At 40.7% G+C, this 26,278-nt stretch overlaps 1 protein-coding gene and 1 non-coding gene across 3 annotated transcripts in view; both read right to left on the bottom strand.

Moving 5' to 3' along the window:
- Window positions 1–7,928: 7,928 nt before the first annotated feature.
- Window positions 7,929–26,278, bottom strand: part of LOC132872792 (class I histocompatibility antigen, Gogo-B*0101 alpha chain-like) — a 38,533-nt gene continuing 20,183 nt past the window's right edge. Inside the window, exons 2-8 of one of the 2 annotated variants that reach the window (XR_009651487.1) lie at window positions 13,723–13,989; window positions 12,744–13,019; window positions 10,694–10,975; window positions 10,506–10,610; window positions 10,267–10,294; window positions 9,655–9,975; window positions 7,929–8,166 (exon numbers count right to left, since the gene is read on the bottom strand). Coding sequence is in view for 1 of the 2 variants with exons in the window: in XM_060907879.1 (XP_060763862.1) it covers window positions 9,954–9,975; window positions 10,267–10,294; window positions 10,506–10,610; window positions 10,694–10,975; window positions 12,744–13,019; window positions 13,723–13,989 (980 nt within the window). In the remaining variant the exon portion in view is untranslated. Of the gene's footprint in view, window positions 8,167–8,381; window positions 9,976–10,266; window positions 10,295–10,505; window positions 10,611–10,693; window positions 10,976–12,743; window positions 13,020–13,722; window positions 13,990–26,278 lie in introns of those variants that run through there. The other variant, XM_060907879.1, reaches the window with a different exon arrangement.
- trnai-uau (transfer RNA isoleucine (anticodon UAU)) lies at window positions 8,648–8,721 on the bottom strand. Its single transcript has one exon. It is a non-coding gene; the product is annotated as a tRNA-Ile (tRNA).

Below are 26,278 nucleotides of genomic sequence, written 5' to 3'. Positions count from 1 at the left end.
TTTGCCACTTTAAAGAGTGTTAACTTCATTTGTTACTTCTTGTTATTTATGATACACAATAGTGTTATTTCTTCTTATGTGTACAGTAATATGTATAGGATTTACCACTTCTCTGTCGTTAGTTCATTTATTTATGATACATGATTGTGTTTTACCATTTTTGCCGCTTTAATGTATAGTATTTTTAGATCTTTTGTCACTTCATGTTATTCTGTAATTGTGATTGTTTAACTGTTTAGCTTCTTTTGTTATTTATATGGTGCGACTTTAATGGAGGTTTAAGTCTTCTTGTTAATAATAATGGTGAATGGTACTCTATGAGGGCGGCACGGTGGTGTAGTGGTTAGCGCTGTCGCCTCACAGCAAGAAGGTCCTGGGCTCGAGCCCCGGGGCCGGCGAGGGCCTTTCTGTGCGGAGTTTGCATGTTCTCCCCGTGTCCGCGTGGGTTTCCTCCGGGTGCTCCGGTTTCCCCCACAGTCCAAAGACATGCAGGTTAGGTTAACTGGTGACTCTAAAATTGACCGTAGGTGTGAATGGTTGTCTGTGTCTATGTGTCAGCCCTGTGATGACCTGGCGACTTGTCCAGGGTGTACCCCGCCTTTCGCCCGTAGTCAGCTGGGATAGGCTCCAGCTTGCCTGCGACCCTGTAGAAGGATAAAGCGGCTAGAGATAATGAGATGAGATGGTACTCTATGATAATTCATTGTGCACTCTGTTGGTAAAACTGACTGACTTGTGCAATATTTTGACCATCGGGTGGTGCTGTAGTGCAGTTGTGCTTTCTTAAATAGCTGTGGATAGCTGTAATGCGAAGTCATTCAGTCTTTTTGTTTATCTTTGTATTTTTTATTGCACTAGTCATTAAAACTGGAAATTTGTTCTTGAAAATAGCTGTTGTGAGTTTGTGTATGGGGTCGTGTGTGTTCTGGACGAAGTTAGTGTTTACTTAGGTGGTGGGTGGGAGGTGGTTGTCGGGTTGGGCCGGGCGCCAGTAGGGGGTTTCGCCCGGGGAGTAAATCACTCTAGGATCGCCACTGCATATCAGTGTTACACACTGCAGTCTAGTTTGTGGCAGTAAGGCGTTACACACTGCTAAATATGATTAAATCCAGAAGAAGAAAAAAATATGGCAGGGAATTTAGACTCTCCACACATTTGTGGTCAGTAGTAAAATAATTACATTTTTCTTTTTTCAGATGACAAATAAGATCCAAAGGAAAGTGATGTTAAAGGCCGAGAGAAATGCTTTTTTTTTTTTGCGTTAAAACAGAATAGCAGTTAAATTCGGTGAGGTTTATTGAGTCCCTGGCCAGAGGCAACTATTCTCTAAACCACACAGTAGCAGATATATTCACAGACAAAAGCTGAGTAAATTTAGCCCTTTGAGAACTGCTCAGAAGTAGCAGACGGGAGCCGTGTGACGTCACGGGTGTGTGTCGGCCACAAACATCATCATGAGCGAGCAAGAATGTAGTGAGGGAGAAACTAAGTTTTAATAGTTTGTCAGTTCAAGTTGATGACGATGTACTGACAAAGGAAGAAGAAGTGGCCAGCGATAGGGAAGAAGAGAGAGAGATATCAAACTGTACTGATTCGATCCAGAATTATCCAATGAGAGCGGCGTCAGAGACAGTGACCATGATGAACCTTAAAGCACATTCTGGACCAATTTTATATATATATATATATATATGAAAGTATGTCCCTTTACACACTCATCCAGAAGGGTCATTTTTGGGGGTGTAACGATTCATCCACTACATCAAATCGATTTATTTTCCTACAATCCAACTACAACGATCTGTGCTCAGCGAGTTGGCCTTCCAGACGACATACATCGATCTAATATCGTTTTAAAAGGTAATCAATCGATTGTATCGATACTAGGAAATAACGCATTGGATTTAAGCACGTCAGACTTTGTGGGGTTTTTTTAGCACTTTTAATGATAAAGGTGTTAAACGTTACCCGATTCAGTCTGCCTGTCTGTGACATCATAGTCACGCGCCAGCAGCAGCACAGATCAAAACATAGCATGATGGCAGATACCAGAGGAGAAGCTGGCGAGCGGGAAATTTTCAAACCAGCATTATGGTCCAGTGTGTGGAAACACTTCGGATTTTGCAAGGACGGAGATGTCCTAAATAAAGTCGCTCGCTGTATGTAGACTATGTAAAGCTCAAGTCAAGTACCACAGCAACACCACAAATCTTTCCAACCACCTACTGAGGTGCCATGGGATTTCACTGACCAACACCGACAGCCCAGGCACCCAAGCTCTGCAGAAGCCTCAGGCCTCGCCAGCATGTTTAGTCAGAAACTAGGCCAAAACTCAGCTCGGGCGAAAAACATCACGGCAACAATTGCCAAGTTTATCTGCAAAGACATGCGACCCTACAGTGTGGTTGAAAATCTGGGGTTCTGTGAAATGATTCAAACATTGGAGCCAAGGTACAAGATACCAAGCCGACTACACTTTTCAGAAAAAAGGTTATTCCTGCATTGTACGAAAGCACAAAAAATGATGTGAAGCTGTCGCTTTCTCAAGCTGAATGAGTAGCGATAATGACGGATGGCTGGACGTCATGCTCAAATCAAGGGTATGTGACAGTTACCTCTCATCACATTGATCCGGAGTGGAAAATGAAGACATTTGTTCTGCAAACCAGAGTTTTAAATTGTAATATTTTTGTGTTGGAAAAACAAAAGCAGAAGTTTTAGAAGTAGTATTATTTTTTCAACCTAAAGTGTTGGTTGCACTTAATTCATAAAGTCAATGCATTTGCCACTAATTGTTGTTTACATCCATAATTATACCTGATTCCCTTACAAGAAACAACAGGAAGAAAACTTCACCTTCACTGTCCAGTATCCAGGTATTTATTTCAGTCACACTGGTTTAATTTTTGGCTAAAAAGTTACTGAATCGATTTCAAGTCACTGAATCGTTTCAGATCGTATCATTCTAAATAAACCAAAATTGTCCTTGAATCGTATCAGCAATCACGAATCATGATTCGAATCGAATCGTTCTTAAAACAAATCGTTACAGCCCTAGTAATTTTGCACAAGGCCATCTGTCTACAGCAGAAAAAAATAAAAATGCGTCTGGAAAAATCCCAAAGGAGTCTGGAGCCAGATTCGTGACGTCACCTGCGGAAGCGCCAGCAGGCTGCGCGAGCTTTGCACGGTTTCAGTGCACAGCCTGCGTACACCAAGCGCTCCCATTTCTCTCTCGTTGTCCGGTCTTTTGGGAAACGATGAGTACTAATCCCATCATGATTGGTGTTGCTACACCCTCCTACGATACATCTGTTAACCATTTTAATAATTACACGATAACGTTGAAATTTGCAGAAAATCACCAGGTCGTTTTCTCATGAACAAACCAGCGCTTACGTAGGATTCAGAGGGAGGAGTCCCGCACGTGACGTCACAGAAATCAATGTTTGCCAGGAAATCCAAATGTCAAGTTTTTTCAGAGGCGGACCAATTCACCTCAAATGGCTTGATTTCAACTGAATTTTTCTGGTATTGCGCAAGGTAAAAAAATTGCAGAGAATGCAGATTGTGACCGATATTTGACCAAAGTTTAATATACATTGATTTATTAGAATTACATTGATCTTGCTCCTGAATTTACCCGTGATATGCACTTTGTTTCGATTTGATCCACGGCTTCAGCCGGCCTTTAAAACGCTCATAACTCTGTTACCGGAGGCCCCAGCAAAGCCAAATTTCACAAGCACATCCTTCTCCCCATGCTCTCGCAAACCAGCACGGGCACAGCTCGCTAGGACCACACCTCAGGACCTTATTCGCCCCGACGCGTGCTCACCTCCACGCCTTAAAGGGTTTAGATGACTGGAAGTTGAAGATGCATTCCTCAAGTCAGTAGTTGTTGAGTTGTTTAAGACAATGACAACGACTTGGTTCTCATTCCATAAGCTTTACCGAACGTTTCAACTCAACTTCCACATACAACATGAGGTCGCCCTCTAGTGACCCGGAAACCTATTACCCATGACCTCCACAGGTCAAATCCAAAAACAATACAATATTTATTAGATTACACCACATCCCCCTTACTTAAAGTTGAAGAGAACATTAGTTGTGGCTCCTTAAAGTTCCTCTCAACATAAGGTAATCACAATCAGTATTTTCCTTAAACTAGCCTACTAAACTTTTCCCTTTTACATGTTCAAATAAAATCACATAGCATTCCGTCACATTGGTCTCTTATTTAAACATAACATTTAAACCACATTTCTAACCTTGTAACCTTGGCATTTTATATCATTCAAACTTGTACTTTATTCCATACATTTTTTTTTCACAGACTTAGTCTGGTTTTTTTTCTTTTCACAGATTTAATCTATAACAGTTGTAGATTGTTGTTTAATGATTTGTCTCACTTTCTGTGTCATGTCCCAAGTTTCTGTCAAAATGAACATAAGCTACACTGTGTGGACGTCAGTAGAAAAACCGCCAGTAAAACCACTCACTCGTGACGTCATGTGAAAGCCAGCCAATAATGGCGACGTTGGTACCGGGATTCCCTTGACAGGAAATTTAAACTTGACAAATTCTGAATGTTCCCGATGTGGGTTTCTATTACAAAAGTTTTCATTGTCGGGACTTGTACTATTATTATCATCCAAGTGGGAAAGGAATACAGTTCTCTAGGCCTTTAATGGCAATAACAGGAGGGACCTCAGACTATATTTCTCATCAGGAAAAATTAAGAACATTAAAATCAGATGCTTTACATTATTCACACTTGTTTAGAATATGAACATTCATTTCCTGCCAAAATGTAAACAGTATTATTTTGAGTTGATTTCAGTTTGTGGCAGAGAGAGGGGTTGCTGAGAGGAAATGGTTTTCAAATTATATGAGTGCAAATTATTTAGATATTGAGCACCAAATTTTACTCGTTTACAACTGTAATTTCTTGACATTCAGTATGAAATTCTCGCTGTTCTGCTCTCAACTAGAAATTAATTTTGATTTAAAATTCTTGGTGGCTGCATTTCTTGTGATGATCCCATTACTGAGGCTACGTTTACATTAGACCGTATCTGTCTCGTTTTCTTCGCGGACACACTGTCCGTTTACATTAAACCGCCTGGAAATACAGGGAAACGGGAATCCGCCAGCGTCCACGTATTCAATTTAGATCGTATGTGGTCCGGTGCTGTGTAAACATTCAGAATACGCGGATACGCTTGTGCTGAGCTCTAGCTGGCGTCGTCATTGGACAACGTCACTGTGACATCCACCTTCCTGATTCGCTGGCGTTGGTCATGTGACGCGACTGCTGAAAAACGGCACGGACTTCCGCCTTGTATCACCTTTCATTAAAAAGAGTATAAAAGTATGAAAATACTGCAAATACTGATGCAAATACTGCCCATTGTGTACAACCCCGATTCCAAAAAAGTTGGGACAAAGTCCAAATTGTAAATAAAAACGGAATGCAATGATGTGGAAGTTTCAAAATTCCATATTTTATTCAGAATAGAACATAGATGACTTGTCAAATGTTTAAACTGAGAAAATGTATCATTTAAAGAGAAAAATTAGGTGATTTTAAATTTCATGACAACAACACATCTCAAAAAAGTTGGGACAAGGCCATGTTTCCCACTGTGAGACATCCCCTTTTCTCTTTACAACAGTCTGTAAACGTCTGGGGACTGAGGAGACAAATTGCTCAAGTTTAGAGATAGGAATGTTAACCCATTCTTGTCTAATGTAGGATTCTAGTTGCTCAACTGTCTTAGGTCTTTTTTGTCGTATCTTCCGTTTTATGATGCGCCAAATGTTTTCTATGGGTGAAAGATCTGGACTGCAGGCTGGCCAGTTCAGTACCCGGACCCTTCTTCTACGCAGCCATGATGCTGTAATTGATGCAGTATGTGGTTTGGCATTGTCATGTTGGAAAATGCAAGGTCTTCCCTGAAAGAGACGTCGTCTGGATGGGAGCATATGTTGCTCTAGAACCTGGATATACCTTTCAGCATTGATGGTGTCTTTCCAGATGTGTAAGCTGCCCATGCCACACGCACTAATGCAACGCCATACCATCAGAGATGCAGGCTTCTGAACTGAGCGCTGATAACAATTTGGGTCGTCCTTCTCCTCTTTAGTCCGAATGACACGGTGTCCCTGATTTCCATAAAGAACTTCACATTTTGATTCGTCTGACCACAGAACAGTCTTCCACTTTGCCACAGTCCATTTTAAATGAGCCTTGGCCCAGAGAAGACGTCTGCGCTTCTGGATCATGTTTAGATACGGCTTCTTCTTTGAACTATAGAGTTTTAGCTGGCAATGGCGGATGGCACGGTGAATTGTGTTCACAGATAATGTTCTCTGGAAATATTCCTGAGCCCATTTTGTGATTTCCAATACAGAAGCATGCCTGTATGTGATGCAGTGCCGTCTAAGGGCCCGAAGATCACGGGCACCCAGTATGGTTTTCCGGCCTTGACCCTTACGCACAGAGATTCTTCCAGATTCTCTGAATCTTTTGATGATATTATGCTCTGTAGATGATGATATGTTCAAACTCTTTGCAATTTTACACTGTCGAACTCCTTTCTGATATTGCTCCACTATTTGTCGGCGCAGAATTAGGGGGATTGGTGATCCTCTTCCCATCTTTACTTCTGAGAGCCGCTGCCACTCCAAGATGCTCTTTTTATGCCCAGTCATGTTAATGACCTATTGCCAATTGACCTAATGAGTTGAAATTTGGTCCTCCAGCTGTTCCTTTTTTGTACCTTTAACTTTTCCAGCCTCTTATTGCCCCTGTCCCAACTTTTTTGAGATGTGTTGCGGTCATGAAATTTCAAATGAGCCAATATTTGGCATGAAATTTCAAAACGTCTCCCTTTCGACATTTGAAATGTTGTCTATGTTCTATTGTGAATACAATATCAATTTTTGAGATTTGTAAATTATTGCACTCTGTTTTTATTTACAATTTGTACTTTGTCCCAACTTTTTTGGAATCGGGGTTGTAGTTATGATTGTCTTTAGGCTTGCCATCCTTCCACTTGCAAGTGGTAAGTGATCTGCGCTGGGATCACACACACAGCGGCTCAGTCCCGAATCGTGGCTCGTGCACTTCACTCACGCGCTGTGTGAGCTGCGCAGGGCCGGAGTGCGCACCCTCCAGAGGGCACTCGCTGTTCAGGGCGGAGTGATTTGGAGCGCAGGATGCCTGCAGAGCCGAGCGTATCCGTGTATTGGCGTTGCTGTGTGCACGCAAATCGTGTATTGGTGTTGCTGTGTGCACACTAATCGTTTTTAAAAACGTTAATCTGATGATCCGCTGATACGGTCTAATGTAAACGTAGCCTGAGAGTCTTTACTCCAAAACCTGGTTTCCCTCAAAAGCATGATCTTACAGCGCTGAGCTCAGTGAAACAGAACACAGCAGGAAACACACACACACACACACACACACACACCCTCTATGAAAATCCTCATCACTCAGGAACTGCACCACTTTCAGCCACAAAAATCCTGCACCTGGAGTGGTTAGCACTGTTACCTCACAGCAAGAAGGTTCTGGGTTTGAGCCCAGCAGTCGACAGGGGCCTTTCTGTGTGGAATCTGCATGTTGTCCCTGTGGGTTCCCTTCCTCATGTGTGCATTTGCAGATTCAGATGGGTTAAATGCAGAGAGGGAATTTCACTGTGGGCTAAAGTTTGTGCTTGAGAGTACGTGTGAGTGTTCAATACGTCACACAACAGGCGAGTTTCCTTCCTCTAAGACATTTACTCCACATGGTATTGGACGAGGGGCAGAGACAGTTTCCTCCCACAGACCATAAGACCATTGAACAGCAGCACAATCCTATAGCTGGACACGAAACTGTACTCGACAGTTAAAGACAAATATCAGCTGAGGCTTTTCTGCTGGATTTTCACTCCACACACATTTTTATTCCATATTACACTGTAAACATCATGTCTTACTCTCTCACTCCAGCAGGAAGACACACAGCCACAGTTTGTTTGTTGACAGAGTTAAAGACGTCACACAACCTGAAACTCATCATATCCATGTCACTTTGGTCGTTGAGATTTTCATCTCCTGGAAAACTACATGTGATCCTGGTTAAAATCTGGCAGGGGCCGGCTCCTGTAAACCCTGTGTAGGTACAATTGTACCATTCCTCATACGAGGCACCAAAATTATTTGGGCGCAATTACATTATTAAATCAGTCTCTCAAAATATCAGTTCATTAATTTTACTAATCAATATTTCTATGAATTAATTACTCTAGTAATACACTAGATCACTGAAGACAATGTGAGTTCTTTGATGGCAGAGGATGGCTTCAAGTAATACTGCAGGAAAACAGTTTCTTGTAAACATTTCATTTATTAAAGTGACAATCAAGTGAGGATAATGCTGATCAGATACGTTCAACAATACTAGCAGCAGTTTAACAAATCAAGACACAAAAGTGGTGCTATGAGAGTAATATTGTGTGCGCGCACGCAGGCTTAACAAAAGGGGTTGTTTGCACGTGGAAAAAAAAAAAAATATGAAAAAGGTGGGGAGGGGCCATAGGCACTTTGTGATTGATTAGACAAGGGATTCTAACAAAGGTGTGCAAGTAATCACTGGCCCATGCAGGGATCGAACCCGCGACCTCAGCATTATAAGCACCACATTCTAACCAACTGAGCTAACCGGCCCCGAGTTTACTCAAGTCTGAATGTTGAGGTATGTATAATAATGCATGGTAAGGAAACGTTAGAGAGGAAAAATAGATAAAGCATGCACAATCCATTTACCAGAGTAAAACAGAGAAATACAATAACATGATCCAACCAAAACTGTGATTATTGTGCGCACACTTGAAACAAACTTAGGTTTAAGTAGCACTTTTCACATAAATTAATCAAGTTAAGACTCACATTACCCAAAATGCCAGCCTCACTTGGGACCACTCTCGCATGGCAGCACGAAGGAGTTCGTCAGTGATCCTCCGTCTTGGTGTACTTTTTTGAAAAGAGCGGAGCACAGTTTCAATTTAGTTTAAATACAGCTCTCCTGCGTTGCAAAAGTCCTTTCCAGGCGGGCTCTCATGATCCAGAAGGTCTTTGGTCAAACACTCGTTGGCTGAAGACGTGGAGGGAATCACTTGCCTCTAATCTTCCTATTTTGTGTTATTATGGTGTAGTAATAACAGCAGCCAGGCTCAAACACCACAAAAGTGAAACAACGCGACTGAGGTACTTTTAACCATAGCCAGTGGCTCGTACAACCACGCGTTTTGTCTTTGTTCTTTGCTTCCACTTGCAAGCCGCAGTGCCTCTTTAATACCAATGGCGCATCAATCAGAGAGAGCGTGCTGGTCAGAGAGCGAGGTAGAGAGAAGTGAGGCACGTCTGCATGTGCGAGTCCAAATAGATAGCCAGAGGCAGAGAGTGTAGGGAGGCGCATCTGATCGCGCCAGTCCAAAAGAGAAAGGAACTTGCTCTGATGGGTGAGCTTGCATCACAATTTACAGTAGTGCACGACCCAATCGTGGCACAGTGAAAGATGAGATGAAGCGGATATCGTCCAGGGCAAGAACTGAGGGAATTATGTGAAAATGTAGTTGCAAAGATGTGCCGTACCTACACCTGCTACACGATCAGGCCAACCTGGACCACGACGCTCGACACACCGCGGTCCAGTTTGTGGCAGTGATGCAATAGATACTGTACGGCGGTGAACAAAAACACTAGATACTCAGCTGCAGCTCCTCATCTGTGGGAGAAAAACACAGAGTTCAGAAACTCCACGCATGAGGGATGGATTTCAGTTTGTGGAGAAGAAAGAGTAATGCAGCTCCAGTCTTCAGATTCTCATCCGCTGTTGGTTGTGAAAGAGCAGTGATGCAGTGCGTTTCCAGGAGTTTGTCCTCGTGTGTAGCTGCAGTTCACAGGGGACAGCAAACCAGTCTGGGGAAAAAAAAAATCAAACAGTCGTGTCGAGTGTTTAAAGAGTTTGTCCTTGTGTGCAGCTCAGATTGATCTGTTCACAATACATTCTGAACAAACGGAAAGTTTTTCCTCTTGTTCTTTAATTCATCATCATGTCTTACTCTCTCACTCTCAGGAAGAGACCCAGTCACAGTTTGAGTTGTTGGCAGAAAAATATTCATGTTCAAATTCGTCAAAGTGAACTAAACACTGCTAATAAATAATGTAGTGGTTTTAAACATCATTTATGGATCATAAAGGTTCACTTACAGGGTTTGGGGGGGAACAGGTTTGAATCCTGAAACACAGATGATGGACAGACAGTTATTATAAAATCTCAGTGCTGTGTTTGGCTTCATGAGATAATGAGTTCATATCAGTTTATTGTCTCGTCTAATTTATTAATGAAGATTAAAAATATGCAAAATATTCATCAAATCCTCTTAGAATGAGAGAAAGTGTAAATCTGTTCTCTGAAAACTTCACATCTGCCTCCTTCCTCCTCTCACCAGAGTTCCTCTTCAAGACAACAGCAGCGACAACAGCGACGAGAGCGACAACGGCCACGACGACACCAATGATGACTCCAATCTGCCCTCCATCTGATTCTCCACCTGTTAAATCAGCACAGAGTCTTTATTCTCCGCTGCAGCAGTAAATCAGCTTTTATCCTCTAAATGCGTAGTTTTATTCTGACCTTTTGCTACTTCTAGGATTAAATCCTTCTCCAAGCTGCTGTGCTGAACCACGCAGGTGTATTTGTGTTTCTGCAGCTCCTCAGCTGGGACTTTCAGAATGCTCCTCTTCTGGAAGGTTCCATCCTGGTTGGGTAACGTCTCATTGAGCTCAACGTCCTCAATCACGTCCTCTCCGTCCTTCTGCCAGGTGATATTCAGGGCTTTGGGGAAGAAACCTGTAGCGTGACACACCACCTCTGGAGAAGGAGAGTGTTTCTGGAACACTGACACCTTGGGGGGAACTGCAGAGAGAGACAAATTTTTAAAAAAAATTAAATTTATCATGTGATCAACATTTTCTGGCTCCATGAATTATTAAGATGGAGGTATAAACATTAGAGTGCAGTATTTCTCCTGTACTCCAGCGGTCATTAACCTGCTGCTCGCGATCTCCCGGTCGATCTCGGAGCTATTTTTAGATCACAACACATTTTACAATTTTAAAAAAAAATCATGCAATGTTCAAATATTCACAGGTTGGCTGGGTTTAAATACTGCTACATATTTAATTAGTGCTGTGCATCTCTATGGGCAGGGAGGAGCACAAGAACAAAATAATTCTGACTGATGATTATGATGAATTTTTACAGATAACTGTTTCTGGCTGTGTCACGTCAACCTGCTGCTAAGCTACATAGCTAACATTATCTACATCTGCGCTCTGTCACTGAGCAAACTCCGTTCAGGAAACCATGGCCGAGCAACAAAAGAAGGTGAGAATACATCATTACCGTTCTGAATGGGAAAATGAACTTGCTTTTACAGGCATGAAAGAAAAGACGGCCTGCCATTACACCACTTACCATCTGAAATTCAAGGATTCATTCCCACCCAAAAATGAAACAGGAGAGAAAAGAATTCAAGAGTTACAACTGGTTTTAAAGCCCAGCCATCACTTTTCACAAAACCCACCAGGAGAGCTAAAGCTGCTACTGAGGATTCATTCCGTGTTCTCCATCTCCTGGCCAAGCACAAGACGCCCCTTCACCACAGTGAGATTTTTAAAAGAAGCCACGACAGTCACATTATTCACAGACTTTAAAAACTAATACACTTTGTCCAGCAGCGGGAATGAGAAGAGTGGAGTTGTTATCCGAGGACATTTCTCGATCACTAAAAGGTGAAACTGACTGCTGTCCATGAATTAACAGTGAAAACTGCAGGAAATCAGTGTGAGTGAGTGTAAATGGGAAGGTGTGTGTTATTATTGTGTATAACGTAAAGATAGTGACACAATGCAAAGTAAAATGGGATTTTCAATGCAAGCATGCATTAGTGTCAAAAATAAATTAAAAACATCATTTTGTCATTTAATTTTCATAATCAGTATTTTGTGGCCATAAATAAAATTAAAACACTAACGGGGAAAAAGAAAAGAAACGACACTTTGGCTTTCATTTTCTTAATAAAATGCAAACTGAGTGCCAACATTACAGTGAATATTTGAATGCATACTTTTTTTCTTTTTCGGAACACTGGGCTACATACCTGACAAAATGCAAATTTAAAATAAAATGGATCAATAAAATCAAAATCAGCTGCAAAGTGCAAACATGTGATTCAGTTTTCAGCTTGGACTCGCTGTCTGTGCTGAAATGTAAATGATCGCTGGTATGAAACTTTTCATTCTCAACTTCACCTCTATGCTAAGTAGCTATGGGCAGGGCTAAGACTTAGGCCACGCCTCCTCTGAATGCGGAGTTAAACAATGTGGAGGACGGAAGTGCAGCGAACAGCAGCGTGTGAGAGATCGCTCAGGAATTAATGACTTCAGCAGAATGTCAGGATTATTATTATAGTTAAGTCCAGAAAGGACATGAGTTCATTCTTTAAATGTTTTGATTTCTTGTTAATTTTGACACGAATGTTGAATGCTTTAATGGAACATTTAAATGCACACACTACACTATGTGAGGGTTTTTTTTAATGACAAAAATAGTAAAATACAAACACCATTTGTCATTTCTGTTTAGCTGCAGTTACAGTAACAGAGCAGATCACACACTTTACCTTTCCTCTCCAGAGTCTCTCTGCCGTAAGACACAAACTTCTTTAACCAATAAATACATTCATCCTCCAGGTAGCTCTTCCAGTGTTTAGCTTTAGTGTCTGTAGGATCCCACTTCTTTATAAAGATTCCAACTTGAGGTTTCGCTTCAGTCCAGGTTCCAGTTTTCAGATCCAAATCCATGAAATCTTCTCCATCATAACCGTACAGATCATATCCTCTAGTGGTGCCGTCATCATCAAGCTCACAGCTGTACATCCTCTGGAGTGTATGAACTCCTGCACACGCACGCACACAGAGGTGAGATCAGATGAGCTGACTTTCCTTCTATACTCTATTCAAACTGCTACACTGCACTTTTCTACTCGTCCTTTTTACATTTTGTCTTTTGTAGTAGAACAATGTTATTGTCAGTAAAAGAATATAGAATAGAATGCCTGTCACTATACACATGTACAATGAGATTTAAAAAAAAAAAAATTAATAAATGTGTGTTTTGTGTCCTTCTACACTGCATGGATTCACAGCTCTGTGTGTAAAGTAAAAACACATTCGGATCGGTTTAATCTGTGACCCAAACTGTATAATGGACACTCAGTAGTTTGCCTAAATAGAAAAAACATTAAAAGTGTAGAGAGAAGCTCTTTAGCGTGAGAGTCTGCAGTTTGAGACAAAGCCCAAGGGTTTGTGACTCTGATGATATAATGATCTGCTGCTGTTTAATCGATGTTACAGAACCACTGTGTACTACTGAGAATACAGAACGTTATTTTGCACATCAGTATTGTTCTGTGCTCGTTTGTGGATTCACAATAAATCCTGAGATGATGTCAGAAAGGAAACTGTATTTCTGTGTTACTTTAACAGGTTTATTACACAGAGCTGTTTCACCAGCTTATTAAACTGCCAGTGTGTGTGTGTGTGTGTGTGTGTGTGTGTGTACACACTAGTTATAAAAGCCAAAGTGTGTTTCACCCTCACCTTGAGTCTGATTAAAACTCCGCATTACTCTCTCCATATTGACTTTGAGTGTGTGATATTCATTCCGCTTGTCTTCTGTCTCTCTGTCCCAGTAACGTGGATCATCAGCGTTGATCTTCTGTGCCCACTCTGTCTTAGGGATCATCATCTTGTTGTTGGTGTCATAGAACACAAACTGCTCTCCATCCACCAGACCAACAGCAGTGAATTCTGGGAGATTTACTCCTGGTGTGACAGCAGTGTGTTGGTACTGCAGAGAGTGTGTGACTGTAAAAGGGTAAATAGTTTCAGTAACTCATCACAGATAAAGTAAAATGACTGGTGCATCTCAAACAATTAGAATATCAGGAAATATTGAACTTTTTCACATCAGTTATTTAAGAAAGTGAAAATATTCTAGACCCATTACATGTAAACAAATGTTTCAATCATTTTTCTATTTTAACGTTGATAATTATGGCCTACAGTGCAAAAAAAATTCAAAATAATTGAGTAAAACAGTATAAACACCATCTCTTGGTCTAGTTCAGTCCACACAATCATGGGGAAAACTGCTGACTCGACAGTTATCCAGAAGTTGATGATCGTCTCCCTCCACAAGGATCGTAAGCCACAGAAGGTCATTGCTGAAATGGCTGGCTGGAAAAGGTGCACAAGCAACAGGGACGAGCTCAGTCTTGACGAGAATCGTCAAGAAAAGTCAATTCAAGAACTTGGGAGAGCTTCACCAGGAGTGGACTGAGGCTGGCGTCAGTGCATCAAGAGCCATCACGCACACAGACATCTTCAGGAAAGAGGCTACAACTCTGTCACATTCCTAATATCAAGCCCCTCCTGAACCAGAGACAGCGTCAGAAGCGTCTTACCTTGGCTAAGAACAGAAAGACCTGGACTGTTACTCAGTGGTCCAAAGTCTTCTTTTCAGATGAAAGTAAATTTTGCATTTCATTTGGAAATCAAGGTCCTGGAGTCTGGAGGAAGAGTGGAGAGACTCAGAGTCCAAGGGGTTTGAAGCCCAGTGTGAAGTTTCTGAATCGAGCGTATAAATGAAAATACTTTTCAGAAGTTGGACATTTCTGTCCTGTCAATCAGTTTGTGATTGATCTTAGGAAATATTCTAATATTCTGAGATACTGGATTTCTGATTTTCATGAGCGATGAGCCATCATCATCAAAATTAAAATAAAAAGGCTTGAAATATTCCAGTTTACATGTAGGATGAATATAAAATATGAAGGTTTACCTTTAATTAAATTATGAAAAAAAAATGAACCTTTTCACGAAATTCTAATTTTTTGAGATACACTTGTATAAAAGATGCATCAATTCTGCAAAATTCAGAATGAGGTCACCAACATCCCCACCTACTGACTGAGTTACGGTAATAAGGCGCGCGCGTGCGCACACACACTGTAAAGCCAATAACCTGTGTGTAATACGAGCGTCACTTCCTGTTAGCAGTAAAAAGTGCCATTACTCTGTTGGCATGTTAAAGCGGGAGGAACAGTGCTTTTAATAACAGCTCCATCACATTGTGGAATAATTCAGAAAGATTTTCAGTGTCAGATGTGAATTCATTTGCATTTAATGCACAGCATTTCCAAAACTTACAAGAACAGAAACAGTGACAAATCTAACAAGAGCAGTGTTCTCCATAGGCGCTTTTAAAAGTGGCACACCGCCACATTATAATTTTGGCCCGCCACCCTTCCCGTGGCCAAAAAAAAAAAAAAAAAACCCACACACCACACCCCCGTAACTTCATCAGCATACACCAAATAAATCGTAAAGTATTCACGTTATTATAATTTTGTAACTATTTAACACGCAGAAGACCATTAAACGAATGTATACAGGGCGACCTGAAGTGGCCACGCGATTGCAATAGAAAACCATCCAACCGGCTGCATACAGATTGTGACACAGTTCTGCAGATTGAGGTCGATCCCTGCGTTACACTGCACCGCACCACATTACACTATACTGACACATAGTAACGCTGGGAGCTACAAGCTGCAGCTAGCCAGCAGCTAAATAACTTTGCGGGTGTTTGTAGCATTATTGTGCAACGGTTATGCTTATCTATCCTCTTTTCTGACCGTACATAATTACAGTCATCATATAACAGCACACACACGCACGTGAAGTTCAGGTCTTTTATTTTACGTATCTGACAGGACTCTTAAGTCTCACACTTTGGGCATGAGACACACACATTTCAAGCAGTTCACGCGCTCACACGCCACACCTTGTATCACTCACGCACAGAAATCACTAGGACAACACCCACCAAGGTGCACCGCTATTTTTTAACTGTGGACAAAGAAGCAAGCATCAAGCGGTTTCCCGCAGAGTTCACAAACAGTCAATAAATTGAGAAATGTAGCTACCCAATAGCCAATCAAAAAATAGCATTGTTGTATCCGGGTAAAATTTACGTGATCCCGCCAATAACTTTCCAAAGCAGTCGACGCGGTGAAGTGCAGACCGACACACACTGGACGACGCGGGAGCGCCATATTCGATGAGTCGCCTACAGTACAGTAAATCTCCTCATATGATTTTGTATTTCCTGAACGAAATTAGTACTTGCATGACAAAAATGAGAGCTGATGTTGGGGAATATTGTCTCCAGCTAATAATGTTAACTCTCAGTTTGCCCAGAGTCTGAGAGCTTGTCTCGCCACTTCAATCTTGAATCGTTGCTAATTTCAGCAGCTGTTTTTGACACCTGTTTTTAGTCCTAGTGTTGCACACTTGAATGAAAACTCAGTGTGATTTTTTCCCCCTCTCTTCCTTTACTGGGTACTCGCCAAACTGCAAAATACACAGATACAGTAGCAGATGGTCAGGCGCTTGTGTTTACACGGTCTCTCGCTTAGCACTACAGTCCATGTGCTTGCCTGCCTTGTTTACTCCTGAGCAGTGCTCACTTTAGCGGATACTCCACCTTGTGGCCAAAAAGAGAAACCACACCTCTTCATGTACTACTTATCACAGAAACTGGAGCACAGATACTATTTTGTAGGGCTGTGCTCGTTTGCCATCAGTTGCTCGCTATATACAAGTACCATATATATTGCGATATATCGAGTTAAATGGTGTCTATTGTAAGCAGAGGGTGCGAATACGTTTGGCGCCAAAATTATTCAATCAATGAGTCTCAAGACGAGGCCATGGAGACATGGGGGACGTAATTAGCGGCTTGCAGGGTCTGTAGCAGAGCGCATTGAAACTTAATCTACTGAGAACATACCGATTGAGCCACTTCCAGTTGATCTTATCCAAGCAAACTTCAGATTTGGGTCACCAAATGTCTAAAGATGTTATCTACTTCGTCGTTTGTTGTGTTTCAATAACAAAAGTCGGACAATAAAGGCACAAATGACAGATATTGGATACTAATTAGACAAACAGCCATTACGGTATGCTGCTGCCTTAAGACACTGATTCTGATTGGCTGGCTTATAATCCACCAGCCAATCAGAATGAGGGTTTCAAAAAGTAGTTTGGATGAAAAAAAAAAGGCCATGCATTTCACAAATGTGTTTGACACTCAGGACAAAGCAAAGGATGAATGAGAGTTGTATTTCCTTTTAATAAGACAGATAAATGATACCACAGGAGGCATGGATATAACATATTCAACACTTAACATATTCTGAACACTTGAGAACTACTACAGTCCACTTAGGAACAGTAACTGAAGAATAAGTTCATTCACTTTGAATGTATTTTCTTTTTTTTTTAACGCTTTATTTTTATATTTTTTAGTGGTACACTTAGGTAAAGAAAAAACAATAATTGCCAACAGTTACCATTACAAAAACACATCAAAACAAAAACAAACAAAAAAACCCTACAATCTGGATGGGCATGTTTCTAAAGTATTCAATATAGTATAATTTCAGTCAATCTGTCATTGATATGTATACATTCCATTTCATCCATTTTTCTACGCATGTGTCAACTTCCAGTCTTATCCTATGTGCAGGCTTAGATCTTAACACTAGCCCGCGGCTAGTGCAGATAGCCATGGGCTAGTGCAAAATCTCTGCTACTAGCCCATGTTGGCTAGTACAATAACTTGACATGGGTGTGGCCATCTTGAATCACGCAAAATCTGATACAAAATCTTTTAGCTCATTCTATTTATTGTACATGGTGTAATGCATTGTTGCTGAACATTACTGTCACAGTTAATTGACACAGGTTGTAACTGTGTACCATGATGAGTGCCTAATTTGCCAGACCTACCACAAGGTGGCACCACCATTCAGCACATTTAATATTCTGTAAGAGTAGGTGGCAGGGCAGTGGGGGCTGATGTCAGCCATGTTTGAAAAGTTTTGAGATGTGAGTAAGAGGAGATTTGCACTGAATTTGCAAGACAGCATAGTTTTTAACTGGCCTATCCATATGGCCAGTGATTGAGTGAATGAAGCATAACCTTGCGAGTATGAAAATTCAAGATGACTCCAAATCAGTCAGTTTTTAGAATTGAAATACATGTCACATTGTGCTTGTATGGCAAGGCATTAATGCCATAACATACAATTTAAAGCAATGTATTGTTATCAGTAGTTTATCATTTTGTATTTTGAAGAGTGCATTCACAATGTTTGCTCACTTGTAATTTCATTAATTTGCAGGAATAGAACAGAATTTTTAAAAATTGTGGCTGTTAAATTTTAGTTATTTTATTACCTATAAATTGTCAGTATATTATGAGCATAGAGGTAAATATCAAAGTTGATATGCCTGAAATAGTTAACTGTATTTAAAACTTAACTGTAAGCAACGACTACCTCTTTTATACTTCAAAGTGACAATTATGGTTTGAAACACAAAGTCACATATGAGAACCATAATGGATTGAATAAAGTACTGGTTTTGTTACACTGAATTGGGAGCTTCTGTTGTTTCAACTTGTTCATTGTTTAGTATTTAAAATTCTTTCAATTGTCACAGGAATTGGGCTTAAAATAGCGGGCTAGTGCAATTTGCAAGCCACTAGCCCGGCTGGCTAGTGCAGAAAAACCTTAAGATCTAACCCTGCCTATGTGTCAAGTATACATTATGTACATCTTGTACATAATACATTATGTACATCTCTTTCACAAGTTTTAACCAATCATCCCTGTCTGGTGGTTCTGGCTTATACCATTTTTTCGTTATGGCCTTTTTGCTGGCTGCAATCAAGAATTTGAATATACATCTGTCTGGCTTAGCCACAATGTTTCCTCCCAAGTTACCAAGATATAATACTGTGGAAGTCTTGGGTATTTGATAACCCAAGACTGAAACAATAACAGAATGTACTTCATCCCAAAACTGAACAATATTAGGGCAAAGCCAGAATACATGTGCATGATTCACATTCATCTCACCACATTTTCTCCAACAGGGTTGGGAAACAAATGTGTACTTACTTCTAAGTTTGGGGGGGGGGGGGGGGGGGTAATAAAAAAATCGTATTACATTCTTCCAGCAATGTTCTCTCCATGTACAAGACGACACAATAGAATGCTGGGTTCTCCAAATCTGTACCCAATCATCCTCAGAAATATCCACATTTAACTCTTTTTCCCCATTTATGTTTCACATATGTGATGTTTCCTTTGCTCTCCATTAGTTGTTTATATAGCACAGATATTATTCTTTTACTCTTGAAGCTATATGCCCCTATTACAGTTTTGATTACCCTATTTTTGTCCACATTTATGTTTGGTTTAACCTCCTTATTGAAATAGTCTCTAAGCTGTAAATATCTAAAATGATCTTGGTTGTCCAATGAGAACCTTTCCTTCAAGTCTTGAAAGCTCAAAATGCTCCCCTCTTTAATTACAGTACACAGAGCTGTTATTCCACATGAGGCCCAATGTTTGAATCTCTGATCTTGGGTATTTGGAATGAAACATTTATCATATACTGGCCATCTAAGCATCCTGGTATCTGGCTCTAATTTATGTTTACGTGTGATGTTATACCACACTAAGTGTAAATTTGGTGATGGTGTCCATGTGGTTATAAAAGTCTTTGGCTTCATCAGCATCGCCAATAAGACTTGAGATTTCCCTCTTTTGCACAAACTGCTCTAGGTTCTTCCATTTGGCTTCATAGGATTTATCACACCAGCAGACTATGTTTGGTTTGTGCTGCATGGAAATACTCCTTGAGGTTGGGCAATGCCATTCCTCCTTTTTGTTTTTCCAACTGTAAAGTCACAAATTTAATTCTCGGTCTTTGTCCATTCCAAATAAATCTGGATATGGTTTTGTCCCATGCTCTAAATTGCTTCTCTGGAATTTCCACAGGTAAAGCCTGGAAAAGATAGAGCAGGCGTGGAAGGGCATTCATTTTTATTGTCGCTATTCGTGAACTGAAGTCCAGAGACAGGAAGGTCCATCTATGTCTTTTTTGATACTTTTATCTATTTTGTCATAATTTGAGCCATATAGGCTTTCTGTTATAGTTACCCCAAGGTACTTCATTGTTGTTGATTTCCAGTTAAATTTGAATTTTTCTTGTATATCTTTGGTTGGAGAGTAATTGAATGTTAAAACTTATGTTTTGGTCAAATTCAATTTATATCCAGAATAAAAACCATAGACCTCCAGTTGACTAATCAGTTTAGGGAGACATACATCCGGTTCTTCTAGATAACAGATCAGATCGTCAGCAAAGAGGCCGATAATGTGTTCTTCTCCATCTATTCTGATGCCCTTAAGCTCCCTACTCTGTCTAACAGAGATCTTGCAGTCACGTGACCGGAAAGTACACAACCGCCATCGTGTCGGTCAAAAACATCACTGAATACTGCTGCACTTGTGTACAGAATGGATCAATTTCAACCGACGGACTACACGGCTCATTTTTCTAATGAACAGATAACTAGATATATGTCTAAAACGATCTACAGATTTGTGACCCTTATGGCTTTCCGGACGGAGTTTTCACGACCGGATTTTGAACTGCCAGCGGAATACCCGGACGTGTATAATTACCTCATTAACTTTCCCTCGCTGTTCAGTGGTGAAGCACTGCGTGCTTATAAATCTCTGCACAGTTATCTTTACAGAAATTCAGGATTTGTCAGCGACTCAGATGTGGCATCTTGTAAGCAAGAAAATGATCCTCACTGGATGGGTAAGTCACTTAAGTATTGAGTATAGCACTGACCAGCCGATTATAGAATAAGGTAATTCCAAATCGTCCGTGTTGTTTACATGGATCTGGCGTTGGAGAGGTAAAGGCTTGAGTAGCTGTTTTCTGAGCTTAGTCAACAGACCGGCTCTGCCTGTAGCCTCGCTTTTGCTTCGGTTCCCGGCGCGCCTCCTTCGCTTTGCTTCCGATAACAATCCACGGAGACCCCGCTGGTTTCGCAATCTGGTCTCGTCCGGAATGTTTTTTTTCCTTTCTCGTCCGGAATGTTGTGCATGCGATGGAAATCGCTACAAACCGTCATTTTCTGCTGGAAACCAATGTCCAGTAAGTCCATACGGTTGTAGTGGATATTGAAGTCCGGTACAGACGAACAACACGCAAAAATACACACAAAAAACAAAAAACGTGCACAAGTAGGGAGAGCTTGTAGCCGCAGCCGTTGTAGTAGAATTGTATATAGTAGGGTTTTCCAGAAGAAAAGGTAGAAGTAAAAGCAGAAGTAGAAGGCGGAATATGGCGTTTGACCGACACGATGGCGTCTGTCACAACCTGGATCGGCTGTGACGTCACATGCAAGATCTCTACTGTTTGCACCAGTGGTTCTATAAAGATCGCAAACAGGGTTGGAGAGAGGCAACAGCCCTGTCTGGTTGATCGTTCTAGTTGTATGGTCTCTGTCAAGCTGCCATTGATTTTGATTCTTGCAGTTGGGTTTTGACAGAGTGTCTTAATACAATCAATTGCCTTTGTGTTCAGTCCAAACTTTTTAAGAACCTCAAAGGAAAACCCAGGTGACACAGTCAAAAGCCTTTTCGGCATCAAGGCTTATAAATGCAGCACTGATATTGTTTTGTTTAACATGTTCTAGAACATGAAGAATTCTTCTTGTATTGTCATGTGTTTGACGGCCCTTAATGAAACCTGTCTGATCTTAGTCAATAATGTCTTTCATGAATTGGTCAAATCTTTTAGCAATAATAGAAGTGTATATTTTATAATCTACATTGAGAATCGATATAGGTCTATAACCTGAGCATGTCTCGTTGTTATTCCCCTTGGGGATAACTATGGCTACGTTTACACTAGACCGTATCTGTCTCGTTTTCTTCGCGGATGCACTGTCCGTTTACATTAAACCGCCTGGAAACGGGAATCCGCCAGCGTCCACGTATTCAATCTAGATCGTGTCAGCTCCGGTGCTGTGTAAACATTCAAAATACGCGGATATGCTGTGCTGAGCTATAGCTGGCGTCTCATTGGACAACGTCACTGTGACAGCCACCTTCCTGATTCGCTGGCGTTGGTCATGTGACGCGACTGCTGAAAAACGGCGCAGACTTCCGCCTTGTATCACCTTTCATTAAAGAGTATAAAAGTATGAAAATACTGCAAATACTGATGCAAATACTGCCCATTGTGTAGTTATGATTGTCTTTAGGCTTGCCATCCTTCCACTTGCAGGTAGTAAGTGATCTGCGCTGGGATCTCTCACACAGCGGCTCAGTCCCGAATCGTGGCTTGTGCACTTCACTCACGCGCTCTGTGAGCTGCGCAGGGCCGGAGTGCGCACCCTCCAGAGGGCACTCGCTGTTCAGGGCGGAGTGATTTGGAGCGCAGGATGCCTGCGGAGCCGAGCGTATCCGTGTATTGGCGTTGCTATGTGCACGGCTAACGGTTTTAGTGTAAACGCGAATCGTTTTAAGAACGTTAATCTGATGATCCGCTGATTCGACGTAATGTAAACGTAGCCTGATCTCACTGCTTCTTTCCATGATGGGGGTATTTTGCCTTTCTCAAGTGAATGGTTAAAAGAGGACAAAAGTAATGGTACAAGTTGTTCCTTAAATGTTTTGTACCATTCTGAGGGTAGACCATCACTACCTGGGGATTTGTTTGACTTTAATCTGCTTATTGCATTCTCTATTTCCAACACTGTAAATGGTTTGGTGAGTAGGTCATTCTGATGTTTCCCAATACAACCATGATTCCAAAAAAGTTGGGACAAAGTACAAATTCTAAATAAAAACGGAATGCAATAATTTGCAAATCTCAAAAACTGATATTGTATTCACAATAGAACATAGACAACATATCAAATGTCAAAAGTGAAACATTTTGAAATTTCATGCCAAATATTGGCTCATTTGAAATTTCATGACAGCAACACATCTCAAAAAAGTTGGGACAGGGGCAATAAGAGGCTGGAAAAGTTAAAGGTACAAAAAAGGAACAGCTGGAGAACCAAATTGCAACTCATTAGGTCAATTGGCAATAGGTCATTAACATGACTGGGTATAAAAAGAGCATCTTGGAGTGGCAGCGGCTCTCAGAAGTAAAGATGGGAAGAGGATCACCAATTCCCCTAATTCTGCGCCGACAAATAGTGGAGCAATATCAGAAAGGAGTTCGACAGTGTAAAATTGCAAAGAGTTTGAACATATCATCTACAGTGCATAATATCAAAAGATTCAGAGAATCTGGAAGAATCTGTGTGTAAGGGTCAAGGCCGGAAAACCATACTGGGTGCCCGTGATCTTCGGGCCCTTAGACGGCACTGCATCACATACAGGCATGCTTCTGTATTGGAAATCACAAAATGGGCTCAGGAATATTTCCAGAGAACATTATCTGTGAACACAATTCACCGTGCCATTCGCCGTTGCCAGCTAAAACTCTATAGTTCAAAGAAGAAGCCGTATCTAAACATGATCCAGGAGCGCAGACGTCTTCTCTGGGCCAAGGCTCATTTAAAATGGACTGTGGCAAAGTGGAAAACTGTTCTGTGGTCAGGCGAATCAAAATTTGAAGTTCTTTATGGAAATCAGGGACGCCGTGTCATTCGGACTAAAGAGGAGAAGGAAGACCCAAGTTGTTATCAGCGCTCAGCTCAGAAGCCTGCATCTCTGATGGTATGGGGTTGCATTAGTGCATGTGGCGTGGGCAGCTTACACATCTGGAAAGACACCATCAATGCTGAAAGGTATATCCAGGTTCTAGAGCAACATATGCTCCCATCCAGATGACGTCTCTTTCAGGGAAGACCTTGCATTTTCCAACATGACAATGCCAAACCACATACTGCATCAATTACAGCATCATGGTTGCGTAGAAGAAGGGTCCGGGTACTGAACTGGCCAGCCTGCAGTCCAGATCTTTCACCCATAGAAAACATTTAGCGCATCATAAAACTGAAGATAGGACAAAAAAGACCTAAGACAGTTGAGCAACTAGAATCCTACATTAGACAAGAATGGGTTAACATTCCTATCCCTAAACTTGAGCAGCTTGTCTCCTCAGTCCCCAGACGTTTACAGACTGTTGTAAAGAGAAAAGGGGATGTCTCACAGTGGGAAACATGGCCTTGTCCCAACTTTTTTGAGATGTGGTGTTGTCATGAAATTTAAAATCACCTAATTTTTCTCTTTAAATGATACATTTTCTCAGTTTAAACATTTGATATGTCATCTCTGTTCTATTCTGAATAAAATATGGAATTTTGAAACTTCCACATCATTGCATTCCGTTTTTATTTACAATTTGTATTTTGTCCCAACTTTTTTGGAATCGGGGTTGTAGATGGCAGATCAAGAGTCTGTAAAAAGGTTCTCATTTGATTAACATTTGCTGCTAAGGGTTGACTATAAAGATTCTTGTAGTAGTTCACAAAATTTAAGCCAATCCCTTTGGGATTGTAGATTACCTGGTTAGTATATACATCTCTTATTTTATGTAGTGTCCTGTCAGCCTGTTGCTTCTTTAATCGTTTAGCTAACAATCTAGAGGCCCTAGGCCCTACTTCATAGTAGGATTGTTTTAGGAATCTTGTCTTTTTTTCAATTTCTGCATTTAATAGTTTATGTTCTCTCTTGCTTCTTTAATTTGGGGGAGTAACAAAGGGTCCCCAGAATTTTTATGTTGTTGTTGTTCGATTTGTCAGGATCTCTTTTTGTTTAAGAAAAGAGATGTCTTTAGCTTTTTTCATGGATGCCATTTTTGCTATTAATTTCCCTCTTAAGACTGCTTTTAGGGCATTCCATAAAATAACAGGACTCACTTCACCATTATCATTTTCAGTCAAATATGTTGAAATTTCTTCCCTAACCAATACTTCATCGTTTAAAATCCCAACATTTAACCTCCATTGTTTTATTTTCTTTTGCGTATCCAATTGGATTTTTAGACACATTGCACAATGGTCTGATACTTCTGCTCCTTCGATTTCACATTCTTTTATTCTAAACAGGTCTATTTTATTTATAAAGAAATAATCAATTCTGGCATAACTATCATGGGGCAGTGAATAATGTGTATAATCCCTTTGAGTGGGGTGGAGTTCTCTCCATAAATCAACTATGCGAAACTCCTTGAATGTAGTTTTAATAATTTTAGTTACTTGGTTAATTGTTTTTTTCTTGTTTGTTGTGTCCATCTTATCATCCATCACAATGTTAAAATCTCCACCACATATCAATATTCCCTCTGACTGCATTATTAGTTTATCAAGAAGAGATTTAACAAACCGCTTATCACTGTTGGGTGGGGCATAAACATTAACCAAAGTCATTAACTCGTTTTCTAGCTTTCCTTTCACTATAATGAATCTTCCCTCTTTATCCTTAGTCATATTGATACATTCAAATTTCACTGTGTTGGAAATCAATATACTAACACCTATTTTGCCCTTATTTCTAAAACAGCTATAGAAAGTGTTCATGAAACCAAATTTCTTGAGTTTTTCACTCTCCTGATCAGTCAAGTGAGTCTCTTGTAGATAAATAATCTGGGCCTTCTCTTTCCTTAATTTAGACATTACCTTTTGTCGCTTAATGGGGTTATTCAGGCCATTTACATTTCAATGACAGTATCTTAACACGATTCTCTATCATTCATATTAACATAATTCCACAATCCAGATTGAAACTTAACAATTACTACAGGTGAACTCTGTAACAACCAATGAACAATTACATAAAGTTTAGTGACTTCAGAAGAAAGGAATGAGTTTAAACATCCTTTGGGTTCCCTGTTGGGGGGAGGAGGGAAAGGTGCCTCAAGCACGAAGGGGCCCTCCCTAGTGAGAAAGTTCTCTTCTCCACTAGAAGTGTCCAACATTTGGCGTTAAATTGTCCTCAGTCGGGTTGATAATTAGAGCAGGTTAAGTGGTAATAATTATATCAATAAAATAATTGAGAAGGAAAAAAAACCATCCTAATTTACAATATCTAAATCAGTATCTGTGTTTTGTAGGCCTACATGCGAAATGACGAGTGCCTCAACTTTGTATAAGCTACACCAGTGGTTCCCAAACTTTTTGGCTGGGGACCCCCTTTTGGACTTCAGAATATTTTTGGGACCCCCTGACATCAACCCCCCCCACCACCCATTATGC

Source organism: Neoarius graeffei, chromosome 24 (assembly GCF_027579695.1).
Source record: "Neoarius graeffei isolate fNeoGra1 chromosome 24, fNeoGra1.pri, whole genome shotgun sequence".
NCBI classification, from domain to species: Eukaryota; Metazoa; Chordata; class Actinopteri; order Siluriformes; family Ariidae; genus Neoarius; species Neoarius graeffei.
The sequence above is the reverse complement of the archived record's forward strand: the minus strand, read 5'-3'. Positions and strand labels throughout refer to the sequence as shown.